The sequence below is a fragment of the Sus scrofa genome, chromosome 15, assembly GCF_054392235.1.
Source record: "Sus scrofa isolate SSC_HxYL_T2T_F1_AM1 chromosome 15, Sscrofa_HxYL_maternal_Yorkshire_Landrace_v2.0, whole genome shotgun sequence".
Lineage (NCBI taxonomy): Eukaryota > Metazoa > Chordata > Mammalia > Artiodactyla > Suidae > Sus > Sus scrofa.
In genome coordinates this window covers 48,210,780-48,229,055 of record NC_139397.1, presented here as the reverse complement: position 1 = coordinate 48,229,055, position 18,276 = coordinate 48,210,780, and the positions used below count along the sequence as shown (strand labels likewise).

Here is an 18,276-nt window from a genome sequence, read left to right as displayed (position 1 = left end):
AAGAGTAATAACACAAGGTGTGCCTATATTCACCTATTTTCTCTATGCCTGGCATTTTGCATGTGATACCTTATTTGGTCTTCACAACAGTCATATCAGGAACAATAATAGTGTCCATAACTGAGTATAAGGGGAAGTAAATCCATGTCGCCTTTGGGTACCACAGATCAAGTATAGACAGACTTTGCAAACCCTCAGAACACGTGTACAAGCTGGCTCTATATGTAAGAGAACTCCTCAGAATATTTTAAAGTTAAAGAAGGGCCGAACCACGTAAAAATTGAGACAGAACAACAGTTCTCAAACATCCCTGTCTCAGGACCTCTTACAGAAGTAAAAATCATTGAGGATTCAAAATAACTTTAGATTATGTGAGTCAAATCTATAGAATTTTACCATGTTAAGAATCAAAACTGAGAACTTTTAAAATACTAATGCATTTAAAAACAACTTTGATAAATCCATTGTATATCAACACAAATAATACATTTCTTATGAAAGATTACTTTGCTAAGCAAAAAAAAAAAAAAAAAAAAAATGTCAGCAGAGTGGGTTTTACCATTTTCTGAATCTCCTTAATGCCTGCCTTAATAGACAACAGCTGGGGTTCTCCTATTTGCTTCTATGTTCAAATTGTTGTGTTGTCATGCGCCATGTGGCCTCTGGAAAAAATGCACTGGGCACTTGTGGTGGAGTGGGGTGGAAGGAAACTGAAGGGGCAAAAATATCTTGGTATTTTTATTAAAACTTTTATAACCTTGGGACCCCCATCCCCGAGAGGGTCTGGGAACCCCCAAGGTTTTCTGGACAATGGCTTGGGAGTCACAGAATCAGAGAGGATATTGATTCCATGGGGCTGAGTTCCTTCTGGGCCTCTAACGTGGCTAGTTACAGACCTTTTACCACAGACGAAATGGTACCTGCGCCCTCTACCCCACCAGCTGCACCTTGAGCCAGGATCATCAGATCCTAGAAGAAAATACCACGAGCTTCTGAATGAGGAAATGTTTCTCCACATCCCTGTGTAATTGAAAGGCAGGCCTTTCAATCTCTTCATTTTTCTTGCCCCAGAAACGACGTTTTCTCAGAAATCAACAATAAATATACCAGTTCCTTTTAGGAAAAACCTAACCAACCACAGATGCAGCTATGCTGACTTCCCTCTGGCCTCTTCAAGGCATCAGATCTTGGTGACCAATAGCAGTTTCCTTCCTGGGGTTGGAGGTGTTCAGTGCCATGTAGTTCCAGGAGCAAGAAATAGACAAGGGCATCAGAACTGAGTCACCTCCATACTCATTTAGGGTCTGCTGGCCTTCCTTTGGCCCGAGGTGAGGCGGTTAGACCTGTAAATCCCTCTTGCAATGTCTGTCTCTTCTGTCTCTAGTTTTTAGTGATCAAATGCTCAAACAAAACAACAGAAACAAAAATACAGCATTGTGCCTAAATATAGGCACAGAACAGCCTGAGTCCAAACTAAATCAATATTGTTTCCTTAAACTTCAAGCCTTCAGTGACATACATTTCTTTAAAGGAAAGGCTCAGTTTTTGTGATCACTTTACAACATATCAATGTAGAGCATGGACTCAAAGAGCTGCCATGAGGTTCTGGGCTTCACCAGCCACACATCACTTCAAACTGACATCACTAAAAGCACCCAGTGGAGACCTGACCATAGTGAAGGGTCCAACTGTTCCAAAGTCCAGTCACATTCTAGCTGTGACGATGGAGGAAGACATGGCCTAACCCACCATATACAGTTTTCTTTCTTTTTTTTTTAATGAAACATATGTTTTTGTTTGTTTATTTGTTTTTGCTTTTTAGGGCTACACTCTCAGCATATGGAAGTTCCCAGGCTAGGGGTTGAACTGGAGCTACAGCTGCTGGCCTACACCACAGCCGAGCAACACTGGATCCTTAACCCACTGAGCAAGGCCAGGATCAAACCTGCATTCTCATGGATATTAGTTGGGCTTGTTATTGCTGAGCCACAATGGGAACTTCCAAAAAAGTGAAACATATGTTAGCCCTTCCATCCTGTGTTGGCTGAGGCCGGTCTGGGGCTTGCTCAGCACCTTCTGGGACTTGGCTGATAATGCAACCTGTGGATGCAGGGCCACATCCTCCACGTGTGACATCACATCCACCTCTGGGTGGTGGCAAAAATAATAACAAATACTGATACAACCCACACAGAGTCACAAACTCCATTCCAAGTGCCGCTGCATGCATTCATTCATTTTTATCCCAACAAAACTCCGTAAATTGTACACTATCATTACCTGAACTCTCACTGGGGTGCGCATGATGGGCTAATAAGCAGCTTACCTCTGGTCACACAGCAAGGAAGTGGTGGATTTCAGGTTTGAACCCAGGAAATATGGCTCCTGATTCTCTGTTCCAAAAACATGAATCAAGAGGAAATGTGCACAAAGTAGATTCCAATTTTCACTCACAAGGTTTTCTTCATATTTTTCATGAATCAGATCTGGAAATTCATTGCAAGAAGAGAGAAGAGTTGTAATTTGTATGAGGTGAGATATGCTATAAAATACATCTCACTCTAATACAGATGATTTTGGAAAATAAACAGTATCATTTGATAAACACTAAAAAAACCCTCAAACATTTCTTTCAAGAAAAACATAGACCAAAAAACAAACAAAGAAGACATTAAAAACATTATAATTTGAAGTTCTCTTGCAGGGCGGCTAGTTAAGGATCTGGCATTGTCACTGCAGTGGCTTGGGTTGCTGCTATGGCACAGGTTCGACCCCTGTGCCAGGAACTTCCATATGCCATAAGTGTGGACAAAAAGAAAAACACAATTTTCAACAAAAATGCATTTTATTATTTTAGTAATCACAAAAAGAAAATTTGCAAGTATGATATGACATTATATCACAGTAAATTAGCAAAGAACAACATTTCTTGAAGTGGGTTTTTGAAGTTTGCTATTGACATAATCAATACTTTATATATATTTACGAGCCAAGAACTATGTAACTTTTATGGCATCTTTATCTTTTTGCTTTTCCTAATTTTCTGTTTGCTTAAAATCAGAAAAAATAGTTTCAGGTATTTCTTCTTTTAACATCTGAATTGGTTTGAACTGTGGAAACTTAGGAATACATATCTGAGTTTATTTTGATTTCCAATTATGACCAGAAAGAAAGGTAGCAGGCATACACTGTCATTCTTTTCAGAAGTTCTTTTCTGGTTAAAATCCAGTATGTAAAGAGTTGAATAGATATTCACCTAAATATTAAGGAACGCTTCATCAATGTTCAATCTCTTTGGACGAATATGTATTTAAACCATGTATTTTAGCAGATGAAATGTGTCTTCATCCCCATCCTTGGCCAGAGAAACAGAGACTTGATGCCAGTAGCATCTAAGTGGGGTCATCTTCATCATCTTTTCGGCCATCTATGGCCCCAGTGAAATTCCTGCTATGCCACGGACATTACTACAACCAAGAAAAGCACTGATGGGAAACAAAGGTCTCAGAGAAGGACAGAGGCACCAGAGCCGTGAGCAGGTGATGTGCAGTGAGGTGGGCACTGAGAACCAGGCTGGCAGAGCTACACTTTCCTGAGACTCTCTGCTTATTTCCCCAATTTCTGTCAAATAGTTTAGAACCTGCAGAAATATTCAGTCCAAAAGCAGTATTGAACGCCTGAGCTCAGGGCACCAACAAAGCATGAAAACTGTCTATCTTTACTAATATGTGTTCGAGAAAAGTACCCTGTGGGGAACATCATTAGAAGCAGATTCATGCCGAGTGCACTTAGAAGTCTTATTTTATTTTTATCTGGTCTGGCAAATATGGGGTGACTGAGCAGGACGGGATTGGGAAGAGCCATGAGATGTTTAGTGCTGGAGTTCCCGTCGTGGCTGAGTGGTTAACAAATCCAACTAGGAACCATGAGGATGGGTTCGATCCCTGGCCTTGTTCAGTGGCTTAAGGATCTGGCATTATCATGAGCTGTGGTGTAGGTTGCAGACATGGTTTGGATCCTGTGTTGCCGTGAGCTGTGGTGTAGTTCGTAGACATGGCTTGGATTCTGCATTACTGTGGCTATGGTGTAGGCCGGCGGCTACAGCTCCGATTAGGCCCCTAGCCTGTGAACCTCCATATGCCATGGGTGCAGCTCTAGACAAGACAAAATGACAGGAAAAAAAAAAAAAAGAAAGACGTTTAGTGCTCACACGTCTAAGTGTCTTGGTTCAGTCTTCAGCAGTGAGCAAGATATCTGGTTATGTTATCCATTTCCCAGCAACATGGTATCTCAGAGACCTTATGTAGAGAACTCAGAAACTGTTACTTTCATTATTTTTACTTTTTTATTATTATAAATATTTGATTTCAATCACTTTCCTCATGGAAAGTGGTGATGTTACATCATCCACCAAACAGCCGATTCTTTACTCTTGGAGTGAAATATTAGAAGTGAAGGAAAAGTTGATAGCTGCAAAACATATCCACTCATTCTGTATTTTCATGCATAACCTTCTGTGCATTCACTGCTGCTTTTAAGTTTGTGATTAAAACTATATACATGTTTGTTTGTATTATAATGTGTGTGTGTTTAGTGAAAAAAACCAAAGATAAAGCCACAGTATGAACTAAATATTTGGAATGGATTCCATTACAACACACCATGGTCTGTGAAGGTACTGCAGATTGATACAAAACAGGAACAGGAAGGAGACTGAAGATGGTGAGAGACTTCTGAGCACAGACATCTCTTATGCAGTGTCACGCACTGCAGAAATCAAAGCCCCTGAAAGAACATCTGAGATGGGGTGTGGTCAGAGGGCTCAGCACAGCAAATCCACACTCGGTCCAGAGGAAGCAGAGCAGGGTCAATGCAGGGCTAAAGTTGGCAGCTCAAAGGTGTTGGGTGAGGTAAGGACCCCAGGACATGTAAGTCTTTCTCTTGAGGACATTCCTTGGGTATTCACTAATTTATTTTTTCTTTTTCATTATATAAACACAAACAGGTATTTTTATTTTTTATTTATTTGTAGCTTTCAAATATTTTCATTAATGTATATTATGAGTACATTATAAGAGGTTTCAGAAAACTCTTAAGTATTTCTTCAAGATAGTTTGAAAAAATCTAATGTTCTCAGCTCGCCACAATGTCAGACTGTCAATGTTAGATGTGCCTTTTTCAAGCTTCTTCATATATAATAATCGAAATGCATGTGTGTACAAACACACACACACACACACACACACACACACACACACAGAGTCCTGGCTTGTCGCAAACAACATACCTGCAAACAACATACCTGCTGCTGAATACCAACAGAAAATCCAGATAGGCTACAAAAAAACATTTCTTCAAAAGCAATAAAATCTTTTAGGGCAACCAGATCTCCAGGGCCAAAGTTATAAAAGATAAATACAGAGAGATGAGTTTGTATTATAAAACCTGGTGTCCACACCTGGCCTCCTTCTGAGTCATGGCTCAGTGCAGAGAGACATCTAAGAAGCAAGCATACCTGCAGAGCCTTGGGAAATTTCCTGGGCTGGAGAAGTAAAATTGGAGTTGAGACTCCCCAGGCAGCCAAGACTTGAGGTGAGGGGAAGGCAGAGCTGTAACTGCACTCAATAGGGGGCTGAATTTCAAGCAAGTGCTGAATATATAAGCTTCACTGACCTGGTCCAAGGAGAGCTGGATACTGTTACAAAGCTGGGGACTTTGAATTCAGGAACCTGGGAGAGGATGGTGTGGGGATTCACTAACACTGCTCGCTCTGAGGAAGAATCTCAGATGCATAGGAGGGATGAAAACTGACAGAGCAAACACAGAGGAAGCTATGAATGACTACCGATCCACAAAGTAATGCCAGTATTGTATATTTAGGGTTTGAATAAATACCCACAATATAACACATATATAACACTAATAAGCTAATAAAAGGAAAAATGGAAATTAAAAAAAATAATGCAAAAGAAAGGCAGAAAAAGAAATTTAAAACATGTGGGATGGGAGTTCGCTGGTGGTTCAACAGATTAAGGATCTGGTGCTGTCAGTGCAGTGGTTTGGGTCACTGCTGTGGTGCAGGTTTAATTCCTGGCCTGAGAAATTTCACATACTGTGGGCGTGGCCAAAAAAATGTGAGATAAATAGAAAAAGTAAGATAATAAATAGAAACCAAATATTCCAGTAACTATATTAAATGCAAATGTATTAAACTATCCAATTAAAAGACAAAAATTTTCAGGCTGGGTAAAAATATAAAAGCCAAAACATGCTTCTAACAAGCAACATGCCTTAAATATAAGCAAGTCGAAAATTAAAGTATGAAAAAAAGATCATCTGAACTTTAAATAAAACAAGGGTGTGTTATTAACATCAGGCTGCACAGCTAGGAAGCTTCTGAAGATTGAGAGGATAGTTCACGGCCAGAAGGTTAACCAGCTAGGAAGATGTCACAATTTAAATGTATATACATGTCATACCATAATGTCAACATATGTGAGGCAAAGTTGACAGACTAAAACAGTGAAAAAATAGACAATCTATACACACAGTGGCAGTCTTGTATACAACTCTGTCAAGAGCCAATATCACAAGCGAACTTTCAACATGGTGTAGATGATCTGAACATTAGTAAACTTTTGACCTAATGCATATTGTGTATCCATGTCTACACACATACATACACTATATATCCTGGACCTGACAACATTTCTGCTGAGCCATGAGTAGTACGTTCTTGCCTCTGCTCCATGAGTCTCATGCCTTCAGCTAGCATCCCTATAACTCTGCTGTGGTGACTTTTAGCAGGGTACAGTCTCAGGCCCCTCATATTTTTGACAAGGGTATGACTGACATCAAATAATAGGGTATTGAAAATACCTGAGTAGTTTAAATAAGTTGAAAAAGTTCTTCCAAAAATATAACTCCTAGTTGCAATATGGTTATTGGCTCCCCAGTGAGCCTCTACTCCATCCAATGGGTCAAACGTGCTCCTAAGGCACTGCTCTGCTCATAATACTTGTGGTGGGTTGGGCCATTGTTCCCAACTCTTCACACTCACCCTGTTGCCAGGTCCTTTGACATGTGACTTTGCACCATCCTCCAGTAGAGTATATTTTTCACACCCCATTGATGTTGGACTCAGCCACATGACTTGTTTGATCAGTGAAAGTACCAAACTGGTCACTTAATGGTTCAGATTCCAGTTAACGCCTTAAAAGGTATATTTTTCTTACCTCTTCTATTCTTTGGATTTCTCCACTAAAAAGGCAGGTAGCTGCTATTTATCTAAGTAAATCTACTTTGACTTTTGAAGCCAACATTAGCAAATCAAGCTGAGCCCAGGAGCAACCAATTAAGAAAATAAACTTTTGTTGCTGTTAGTCATTGATATTTTGAAGATGTTTTGGAAGAAACAAACACTTTATAACACCTCATTTCTATGTTCATAAAATTCGGTGGACTTCCTAGAGCCTGAAGAATGATCATAAGAGTTATGTTCAGTGTACTCTATAATTTTGCCTTACCTGTCTATTCAGTTTTATCTTCTTCAATTCTTTTTCATTAACCTAGGTTTTTACTAAGACTGCTCTGTAATTTAGTCCATGAGTGATTACCACCTAAAATATCTTTGCATGCCAAGTCCAACATCTCTTTCCTTATAGTAGGTGCCATAAAAATACATCTATTCCAACAGGCTATCTCCTTCTTGACAGAGGTTTTTATTAAGAATTACTTTGCTCTAATAAGAATTCATATCTTTAAATCTACCAATACAAGATTTTAATATCACAGTCTACCTCATAAAAAAAAACCTGTCTTGATAAATGACTTTACATTCACTGGTGACAGAAATTGTACTCTTCTCATGTTGGGATATTTGACAGCACATCACTGTAGTGTTTTACATAGTGTGGCAAGCTCACAAAATTGGGCTGAATTACTGAGGGAAAACGTTATGGAGAACAGTGTGCGAAAACAAACAGGACAGATAAAAAACAGGGGTGACTGAGTAAACGATTAGTCCATAAAGGTGACTTGTTATAATTTTTCTTAGAATTAGTCATAAATAGCAGATGAGACTTGATCAGAACAGAGTAATGCTCTGCGGCAGTTGACAAAGTCAGAACCTGGAGCTAAGGAAGATGCACGTTAAGGGCAACAGGCTTCTACAGAATCATGCTGAGTAATCAATAGTTAAAAACTGGACATACTGGGGTAGTTGTTATCTATACATTTAGTATCTGACCCCAAGTTTAAAACTCTTGTCCCAGACAACTTCACATCCCTTAACAACATGAAAGAAACTCACTTCTTAGACACTTTGTCCCATTAAATTAGCACCAGATTAAAACTTTCTATATTAAAAGCATTTTTTAAACATGGTATATTCAAGATTTGAAATTGTAGTGAAACTAAGGAATATTTTTCCTGGCACTGACTTTCCACCAATCACTTCTCTAAGTTGCCATTCAGTGGCCATAGAACTGCAGTGTTCCCATAATGTGACCCACTTGTGGCTTTGCTGATTAGCCCAGAGATGGGAGGCTAGGGCTGAAGCAGTTTATCCTTTACTTCCTGGGTAATTAGACCTTAGAGCTTGTGAGGTATTTTCAACACCAATTATTTTCCACCATGAGTGCTACAAAGCAGGAAAGAGCTGTTCAAGAGAAAATGCAGATAAACGGAAAGGCAGGGAGACAGAAGATGGGCAGCTTAGACTTCCTAAGTCCCTGTAGGCTTCAGCTGTATTGCTGCCATCAGCGTCTTTAAACTACTTCCGAGCCTCAATATAAACTGCTCTTTCTGTGAAGCTTTTACCAAAATCTCATGATTTTCAACCCCCAAATCCTAAATTTTCAAAGATATTAAAATGACACATTTTCAGAACTGGTGGTTCTTTCCATAGATTTATGTAATTATTCAGTGGCTTAGAGAACAATGTAGACAGAGTGATTCTGCAAAAAAAAACCATTTATTTTATCTGGAAACACTCTTGTTCAACATATTCAGGAAGATTTATGGTACATGATTCTGCCCATGTAGGATTCATGAACTGGAGGGCAAAGAAAGCATGGTTGTTATCTTATAGGAAACTATTCAGAATTCTAAGGCTTTGAAAAAATGTGTTAAAGGTATACAAGGCACTTTCAAACACATTGATACTGAGAAGAAAGATGTTTCTGTATTGGATAAAAGTACAAACTGAAAGGCTGCTTAAGAGCCTGCTAATGAAAAGGCAGTTAAGAGGAAATATCAGTGAATTTTCACACGTTCATTTTATACTTTGTCTTTGGTGCTAGTTAAGTAATGTGGGCAGATCACCCTCACTCCTCTCCCTGTGCTTTCAGGAGAATCATCTGCAGCCACAGACATTTAGTGGTCTTTTGCCTTAGTGGGGAAAAAGACTCAACCAAAGAGAGGGTACACTCCATCTCCCCCTGTTCAAAAGGTAGCCTAGGGATAATTTTGATAATCATGAAAAGAGTTTCTCTTGCATTTGAATATATGTACACACCTCTGCAACAACTTCATTTTAATCCTAGTTCACCTGCAGCCTTCTTCAGAACCAAATTCATTTGCATATTTATTCCCATTAAATTGCAGGAATGAATTCCCCATGTTTTAAGTCACTGAGACTCTAAGGTTGACCTGCTACAGCACCTAGCATTATCTTCACCAACACATGTCGAAATGTGATAGTGTCCCAGTAAAAGTCAGCCTTTTTTCTGTGACACACACAGAATTATGCAAGTGTTAGCTGAATATTTACCCTGTAAAAAATAAGGTATGGAGACTACCCTGCAGAGCCCCAAATCTGTGGCATTTGGGCTCAATCAAATGATACTATTATTTTCTAGCTAATCTCTCACAGGTCCAGTAATTTTCTTCAGCAATAGTGGTATTCACCTTTTATCATCAATCATTACCAAAGAAATTATGAATACTTTCATTTCTCTAAATAGGTGCTTCATGGGAAAACTTTCATATTACTGGATTATGCTGTCTTTTAAGTGATAGAGGAAGTTATTCTAGCTATCCAAGTAATACTTCCATATCTAAATTTATTTCAGGCAGCCATAATCACAACTAAGCATACCAGTGCTTTATTGTGACCTCTACATGATTTACTGCTCTCAGTTAACTGCTTACATCTGTTTATGTCTATGCCACTATAAATCAATCCAAACAAACCCCATTCTGCTAATACTCTCATCTGCCAACTTGCATTCGCTGTTTACCAATAGTAAGGACTCCCCATCATTCTAATAATAAGTGAATGAAACATTTTGTTTCTTTTCTCAGGCAGCAGGAAGCCATTCACCATGCTTGCTAGATTCTATTTAGCAAATAAATGTTTGGTGAAGGATTTAGCAGACTGGCGGGGTCTCTAAATTATGCAACTGAACAAATTTAATCAACACTCTTGTTCTACATTTTTTGTTTTCCTGATATTGTGCAACATGTTCAATATAAAAACACCTTAATTGACTTACCAGGGACAAATCAATCAGGTTCTCATTTCATTTTGCCTTCTCTGGCAGTTGGCTGACTGCAAAGAAACAGAGTCAAATCTCAGGTCTGCACACACAGAGAATTAGAAGAGTGATAGCAAGGATCACTAGGAGGTAATCACCTTGAGAAGGAAATTGGCTTGAGTATATAAACAAGGGCAGATCAATTAAGAATAAAAGCACTTTGTGGTCATTGTATAAGACATTGAGACCTTCGATACCCTAATCACACCTATCTCCAGATTCCTAACACACTATCAATAGCACTAATGGCCAAAACCAAGCACTGACCATTGTTGAAAAAGTAGAAGTGTCACCAAACAATACATGGGGGGCAATCTCATACCTCCAAGGCTGAATGATAGAGGCTCACATTTCCAAAGGTCAGTACAAAGTAACTATAGTATCTGGTTGGGTTCTGGAAGTGCAAGGAAACATTATTTGAAGCTGTTGGATTTTTACATTACTTTCCAGGCTATAATAGGACTATTTAATCATTTTCATATTACAAAGTAACCTCCAACCTATCTATATAGATTTAAAGACCCTCTGCTCTCCACTAAAAGGAATTCTTAATGTCACTAAATTCTAAGGTCACTAAAACTGCTTCCAATAAAAAAAAGTTGTGACTCACTTTGGAACTTAAGAAGAACCACTGTCAATCAGCAACTAACAGGCAAAGAAGGACTTATTTTAACAGCATTCTAAAATTTTGCTGCTACAATTACACTTTGAGTAATAGCCAGTGGGATATTATGAGAGAAACAACAGCAAGTTACACATTAATAATGATGATCCATGTGAAGAATTTTTCATCATCTCCAAATTTAATTGAAAATCTCCTTTTAAGGATGCTTCAAAAGTGAGACACTTTTAATATGAAATTACAAGTAATCAAAATGCATTAATTATTTGCATGCATGTCCCATATGGTTACATTTATAAATTAGCTTCAGACCCACATATACCCCAACAGAAACTTTCATTTTGCTATTGTTTATTAAGATAATTGGTGATAATTATCTGAGCTCTCTAAGCATTACCTTAGACAGGCAAGAACAGATTTAAATAAGAAAGAGGTGGAGAAAGAGGTTAATTTAATGCTGCATTAGCTCCCCTCCATACCCTCCCCATGGTGGTCCCTTATCATGAAGGGCCCTTAACCAGTTTTGTTCAGGTAGAAACAAATTTAAATCCTTCTTTGAGAATAGTGATGTTTTCTAAGGCCTTCAATTATCCCTAAAATTTTTTATATACAATGAAGTGCATGCAATAAAAAGAACCAGGCATATAAGGAATTGTTACAATACTGACAGTCAAAAAATAAAATGGCTATAGTATTAAACTGACAGGACATCCAAATAAATACACCATCAGACTTCATTATATCCATGCCAAATATAGTCAAGGAAATAAAATACTGAAATTTTCAGAGGTGAACTGAAAACAAAGAGAACCAAATAGAAATCTAAAACTGAAAAACAATAATTTTAAATAGGTCTCAGTTATAGGGTTTAATAGCAGATTAGATACAGCTGAAAAAGCATTACTGAACTGGAGGTTGGTTAGAAGAAAATCCCAACATCAAACATGGAGAGACAAAAGGATGGAAAATATAGTAAAGTGTATATAATACATGTGATGGAGGCATGATGTCTAATGTGGGGGCAAATGATTTTTAATAATATAATGGATATAGGGAATTCCTATAGTAACATAGATGAATTAGAGGTACAGGCAACAATATGTTTGAATCTGAACTAATACAATGTTACACAAGAGAAGCAAAACGTAAGTAAATACAATTGCATAATTCCCTTCAAATAAGGCCAAACTTTAAAAGACAAAAATCTACACATTTTTCCTCAAAAGGGAAATATTTTTGTACTTTTTTTTTTGTCTTGTCTTTTTAGGGCCGCACCCACTGCATTTGGAGGTTCCAGGCTAGGGGTGAAATTGGAGCAATAGCTGCTGGCCTGCACCACAGCCACAGCAATGTGGGATCCGAGCCACATCTGCGACCTACACCACAGCTCACAGCAACGCCAGATCCTTAACGCACTGAGCAAGGCCAGGGATAGAACCCGTATCCTCATGTATGCTAGTCAGGTTCATCAACAGCTGAGCCATGATGGGAACTCTGTTTATTTTTGTATTTCACTTTCCAGAAGTGGGGTTGTTTAGTTTTTCTTTAGTGATAAAATTTCTTATAACATGTTTTCATTACTTCACAAGAATTTAGAAAGCTTTTTTTAATTCAAGAAAATGATTACTATTAAATCATAATTATGGTTTCCTTTGAGGGAATACGAGAGGGAGCCAAGGGGTCTCCTGAGTTGCTAGAAATTTTCTTTTTTTTCTGTCTAGATGGTGGTTACACCAATTTATTTGCTGTCTGTAATTTATTACATTGTCTATCTTTGGTGTGAATTTCGTATTTCTCAATAAAATTGTTTTTTGTTTTTTTAAAATATTAACATTTAAAGTACCAGAAACTATTAAATGTTGAAAACACTTTCTTCCAGTTTCCTATTTTTTCTTTTAAGTTTTTTTAATAATCATTTTTTAAAAAAACTTGAATTTACCAACTTTTTAACGTACCTTAATTTCAAATTGTTGTCAGCAAGCCATGTAGTCTATTTTTGCACTTTCTATTTTTTTTAATTTGTATTTCTAAGTGAATTTATGAAATAGCAGCACACCATTTTACTACTTACAACATGTTAGATAGTAGTGGGATTAGGCATCTTTGCATTGTTTTTTATTAAGGAATTCCTTCAGTTTTTCCTCATTAAGTGACACTTGCTTTAAGACTGAGCTAAAAGTCTATTAAGACATTAAGCAAGTATTTATTTATTTATTTTTTTGTCTTTTGTCTTTTTTGTTGTTGTTGTTGTTGCTATTTCTTGAGCCGCTCCCGCGGCATATGGAGGTTCCCAGGCTAGGGGTTGAATCGGAGCTGTAGCCGCCTGCCTACGCCAGAGCCACAGCAACTCGGGATCCGAGCCGTGTCTGCAACCTACACCACAGCTCACGGCAACGCCAGATCGTTAACTCACTGAGCAAGGGCAGGGATCGAACCCGCAACCTCATGGTTCCTAGTCGGATTCGTTAACCACTGCACCACGACGGGAACTCCAAGCAAGTATTTAATTTTCACTGCATATACTTATGAGAAATAACAAAAAAATTTTCAAATTTTATTTTTGCCCAGTCATTTCTTATTTTTCATACAAGTAACTTTAATTTTTTGCTTCACTTTTTTTTGTTGTGATTTTTCTTTTGATATTTAGGAAAGTTTTCATTTTTTTCCAGTGATTATTTTTAATACTCTTTATTAACATACTTATTTTTCTTTGTAAAGCTTATACTCTTTAGTGTATGTTTTAAGTTTTATGTTTTGAAATCTACTAGTATATATATATAAATCAGGAGGCAAACTTTCCATTTTCTCCTCTCTCCTCCTTCATTAAAAAAAATCGTGGCCATTTCCACCTTGTAGGAACATATAGCACCAACACTTTATTTTTATATTTATTTACCTACCTTTACTTTGTCCTCAGATTTTTGATTACAGATAATAAAAGCTCAGAAGTTATTTTTGCTGAAATGTCAACATTCATCTCTTGAACAAAGAAAATGAGGCTTGTTTTAGGGTGGATAGCTCAGTTACAGGTTTTGGGTGCTAGAGTTTCACCTGCCTCCCCTTCCTTCCTCTGTAACCCCAAGAAAGCAGTTCTCTGTTACCTTTTACTATCATTTTGTCCTTTCAAGAATGTTGCAGAAATGGAAGCACACAGTAACCTTTTGAGATCGGCTTTTCTCCCTCAGAATCTTTCTTGCGGAGATTCACCCTGGTTGCTGTATATTAGTGTGTTCCTCAGTACTGCTGAGTAGTGGTCCACAGTCTGCACGTGCCACAGGTTGTTGCCCATTTCCCTGCTGAAGGGCGTCTGGGCTGTTTCCAGTTTGGAGACATTAATTGTGTATAGGTTTGGGGGTGAACATACATTTTTTGCTTTTATTTTTATTTTTTGAAAATAAGGGAAAGCAGTTAAGCTACTACTAAACTGAGAAATGTGTCCTGCCATTCTCTGGAGTTCTGGCTCCCTGCACTGTAAGAGTCTTGAGCATTTCCTTTTTTAGTGTTGTAACATATACATTAGTTCCAGGTGTCCAACATAATGACTTGTTATTTGTTTATATTGAGAAATGATCACCACAATAAATCTAGTTAACATCTGTCATCATATAGAATTACAGGGTATTTTCTTTGTGATGAGAACTTTTAAGATTTATTCGCTTGGCAACTTTCAAATATGCAACACTATCAGTTGCATCTCCATGCTGTACATGACATCCCCAGGACTTAGGTTATGCTTGGAGGTTTGATCTCTTTCACCTATTTCACCCACCCTTTAGTCTTCACCTCTGGCAACCACCAATCTGTTCTCCATATCGCCGAGCTTTGTTTTTTGTTTTGTTTTTTAGATTTCGCATTTGAGTGAGATCATGTGGTATTTGTCTTTCTGTGTGACTTATTTCATTTATCAGAATGCCCTCATGGTCCATCCATGTTGTCACAAATGTCAAGATTTCCTTCTTTTTTATAGCTGAGTAATATTCTTTTGTATACATACCACATCTTTATCCACTCACCCATCTATGGACACTTAGGTTATTTTCATGACTTAGCTATTATAAGCAATGCTGCAATGAACATAGAGTGCATATATATTTTGAGTTAGTGTTTTTGTTTTAAGTAAATACTCGGAAACGTAATTACTAGATCATATAATATTTCTGTTTTTAATTTTTTGGCGGAATCTCCATACTGTTTTCCATAGTGGCTGCACCAATTTACATTCATGTCAACAGTGCATGATGGTTCCCTTTTCTCTAACCCTCTCTAACACATGTTATTTCTTGTCTCACTGTGGTTTGGGATTGCATTTTCCTGACGATTAGTGAAGTCTAGCATCTTTTAATGTACCTGTTGGTCATTTGTATGTCTTCCTTGGAAAAATGTCTATTCAGATCATCTGCCCATTTAAAAATTGAATCATTTGGAGGTTTTTGCTATGGAGTTGAAATGAACCTATGTTTTATTTACTTTGGGATTAATGTCCAGCTGTGCAATTGTTGGGTCATATGATAGTCATACATTTAGTTTAAAAAGAAAAATTGCCAAATTGTTCCCAGAGTGGCAATTTCAGCTTGTATCTCCACCAGCAATGCATGAGTGATCCATTTTCTAGTTTTGTCAGATCCTTTAAAACATTTAGCATGGTAGCTTTTTTTTTTTAAGCCATTGTGATATATGTGTGGTGATGTTTCGTTGAGTTTCTAATTTACATTTCCCTAATGGCTAATAACGCAAAATATATTTTTATGTTCTTATTTGCCATCTATATCTATTCTTCGGTGAAATTTCTATTCATATATTTTTGTCCATTCTGTAATTGGATAATTTACTTTTACCTGTTGAGTTTTGAGAGTGATGATGGGTGCTACTGTGACAATGTGATGGTAAATTTGATGTGTCAATTTGGCTGAGTCACATGTCAAGGTATTTGGTCAGACATTCTGGATGTTCCTGTGAGTGTATTTTTGAAAGAGATTTACATTTAAATGGGCGGATTTTGAGGAGAGCAGATTGCCCTCCATAATGCGGTAGGCCTCATTCAATAAGTTGAAGGCCTTCATAGAACAAAGATTGACCTTGAACAAGAAGAATTCTGCCAGCAGATTGCCTTTGGACTTGAACTGCAACTCTTCCCTTGGGTCTCCAGTCTGCCAGCCCATCCTGCAGACTTTGGACTTGCACTCAAATCATGTGAGCTGATTTATTACAATAAATCTCTCTCTAAACAAGTATGCACATCCTAGGGGCTCTTTTTCTCTGGAGAAACCTGACTAATCAGACAGCAAAAAAAAGAGGACACACTTGGGCCCTGACATTGGGCTGATGCCGGCTGTCATGTCTACACCGAGACCCTTTTTATATCTTTTCCATCTCCTCCAAACCCCAAGCAAACTCTGGATCATTGGTGGCATATCCAGCTGTTTCAAAAGTTGAAGGTAACAATGTTATACAATGTTTATGATGTTCCTACATAAGTTCATTATATTTGAGGAAATTTTTACCTTACAAACATGATATGAATAGTAGAAAAGTTTACAAAGTATATACAAGCTCCTTTATCTCTCCCTCTCATTAAACCCTAAAAACTCACACAAACACACAAAGAATGCCTATGCAAATAAAACACTTACACAATCCCATTTAGAGGAATATTACTATTTTAATTCAGTGATTTCAATGTAAATATTCCATTTTCTATATTTTTCCCTGTGAGCATGTATATACTTCAATAACACATGTATATCATAGTTTAAGATGATGTACTCTCTATGCCAGTAGTAAGATCACCTTGTGTAAATATAGAAGTATGTAGGCCACTTAAATATAGAAGTATGTACGAAAGTGTCAGAAATAGTCAAGTGTCTACTTCAGTATTTGATATTTCACTTAGTTATCCCTATGCAATTTGTCACATTATATAATTTATAAATATTAAACTTTCCCACTCTTAAATTTCATGAAACAATTTTATTCAAATCTACACATGTTTTTTTGACATTAGTGCATTCATCACTTTGCCAGCTAGTTTGAGTCACCTAACACAGTCTTCAAGAATACATCATCTCCACATCCACCTAAAATCATAAAACTATAACACTTTTTGAATGTGTAAGATGCTGTCACTAGAAATTTTATCTCCTGTCAAAAGGACCCATTTACATAACATTAGTACCCATTTCCCTCACCCCACTGAAGATATATGGTCATGGTCCCAGGACCTCTACAATGCTGTCAGTTGCCTTTCTCCTTTTAAGGAGACCTTGAAAATTCTTGTTTGCAATAGCATTAAATGGTATTTAACCTGAGGTTATACAACTGGGAATGTTTACCAAATCTATGTTACTTTTTTTTCTTTTTGTGCATGTGTGTGTTTCTGTTCCCGAACTCCAAAAGCATTTAAATTTCCATTGTTCATAGTAACATTTCTCTCCCAAATGGTGCTTCAAAATATTGATGTGATTGGCAGAGCAACACACACATGAGAAATTTTCGAATAGGATTTGGTAAACAACTCTCAGAAAGGTAATCTGGGGCAATAATACACATCCGATATTTGGGCAGCAAGAGTGTTTTATTTTTAAACCTATGTTTTATTGAATATATTTCAAGTTTCTTTATATTTTATTAAACACTTTCTACAATAAGAAATTTAAAGATTAAATAGTATTTTGTTATGCAGATTTGGAAGTTCGGTTTAACCAGTTCCTTTGTGTTTGGCCTTTGTTTCATTTCTTGATACTTCACTCATGGAAAAAACACAAGGATGAACCCCTTATAATTATACCTTTGGAAATTCCATATTTTCTTTCCTTAGCATAAATTGTTAGATATACATTTTTCTTAAGGTTTTTTGCGTATTTCCAAAGTAAGGAGACAGGTCCCACTAGGCAAGCACATATTAGCCTTTACTTTTGTCACATGCGTTACTGTCCTTATGGCCAATGCAAGTTGGAGTCAGTGTGTGGGAGGGGCTACCCAAGGTTGTGAGTACAGAGAGGTTTGAGTAGACTTTGCAACAACCTGCAGGAGGCTTTGTTAGAGTGCTTAAACCTATGATGTTGGGATAAATCTAAGTTCATGTTCTGGCTCTGAAACTTAAAGTATGTGTGATTACGG

The 18,276-nt window shown here is 37.4% G+C and overlaps 1 protein-coding gene across 23 annotated transcripts in view; it reads right to left on the bottom strand.

Moving 5' to 3' along the window:
• LOC106506202 (uncharacterized) overlaps positions 1-18,276 on the bottom strand; it is a 356,784-nt gene that overhangs the window by 165,052 nt on the left and 173,456 nt on the right. For 18 of the 23 annotated variants that reach the window (XM_084999787.1, XM_084999786.1, XM_084999791.1 and 15 more), the window contains exon 3: positions 2,327-2,486. In XM_084999787.1, coding sequence (XP_084855913.1) covers positions 2,327-2,486 — 160 coding nt within the window. Of the gene's footprint in view, positions 1-2,326; positions 2,487-10,496; positions 10,553-18,276 lie in introns of all 23 variants that reach the window. The other 5 variants (XM_084999802.1, XM_084999808.1, XM_084999806.1 and 2 more) reach the window with 1 other exon arrangement.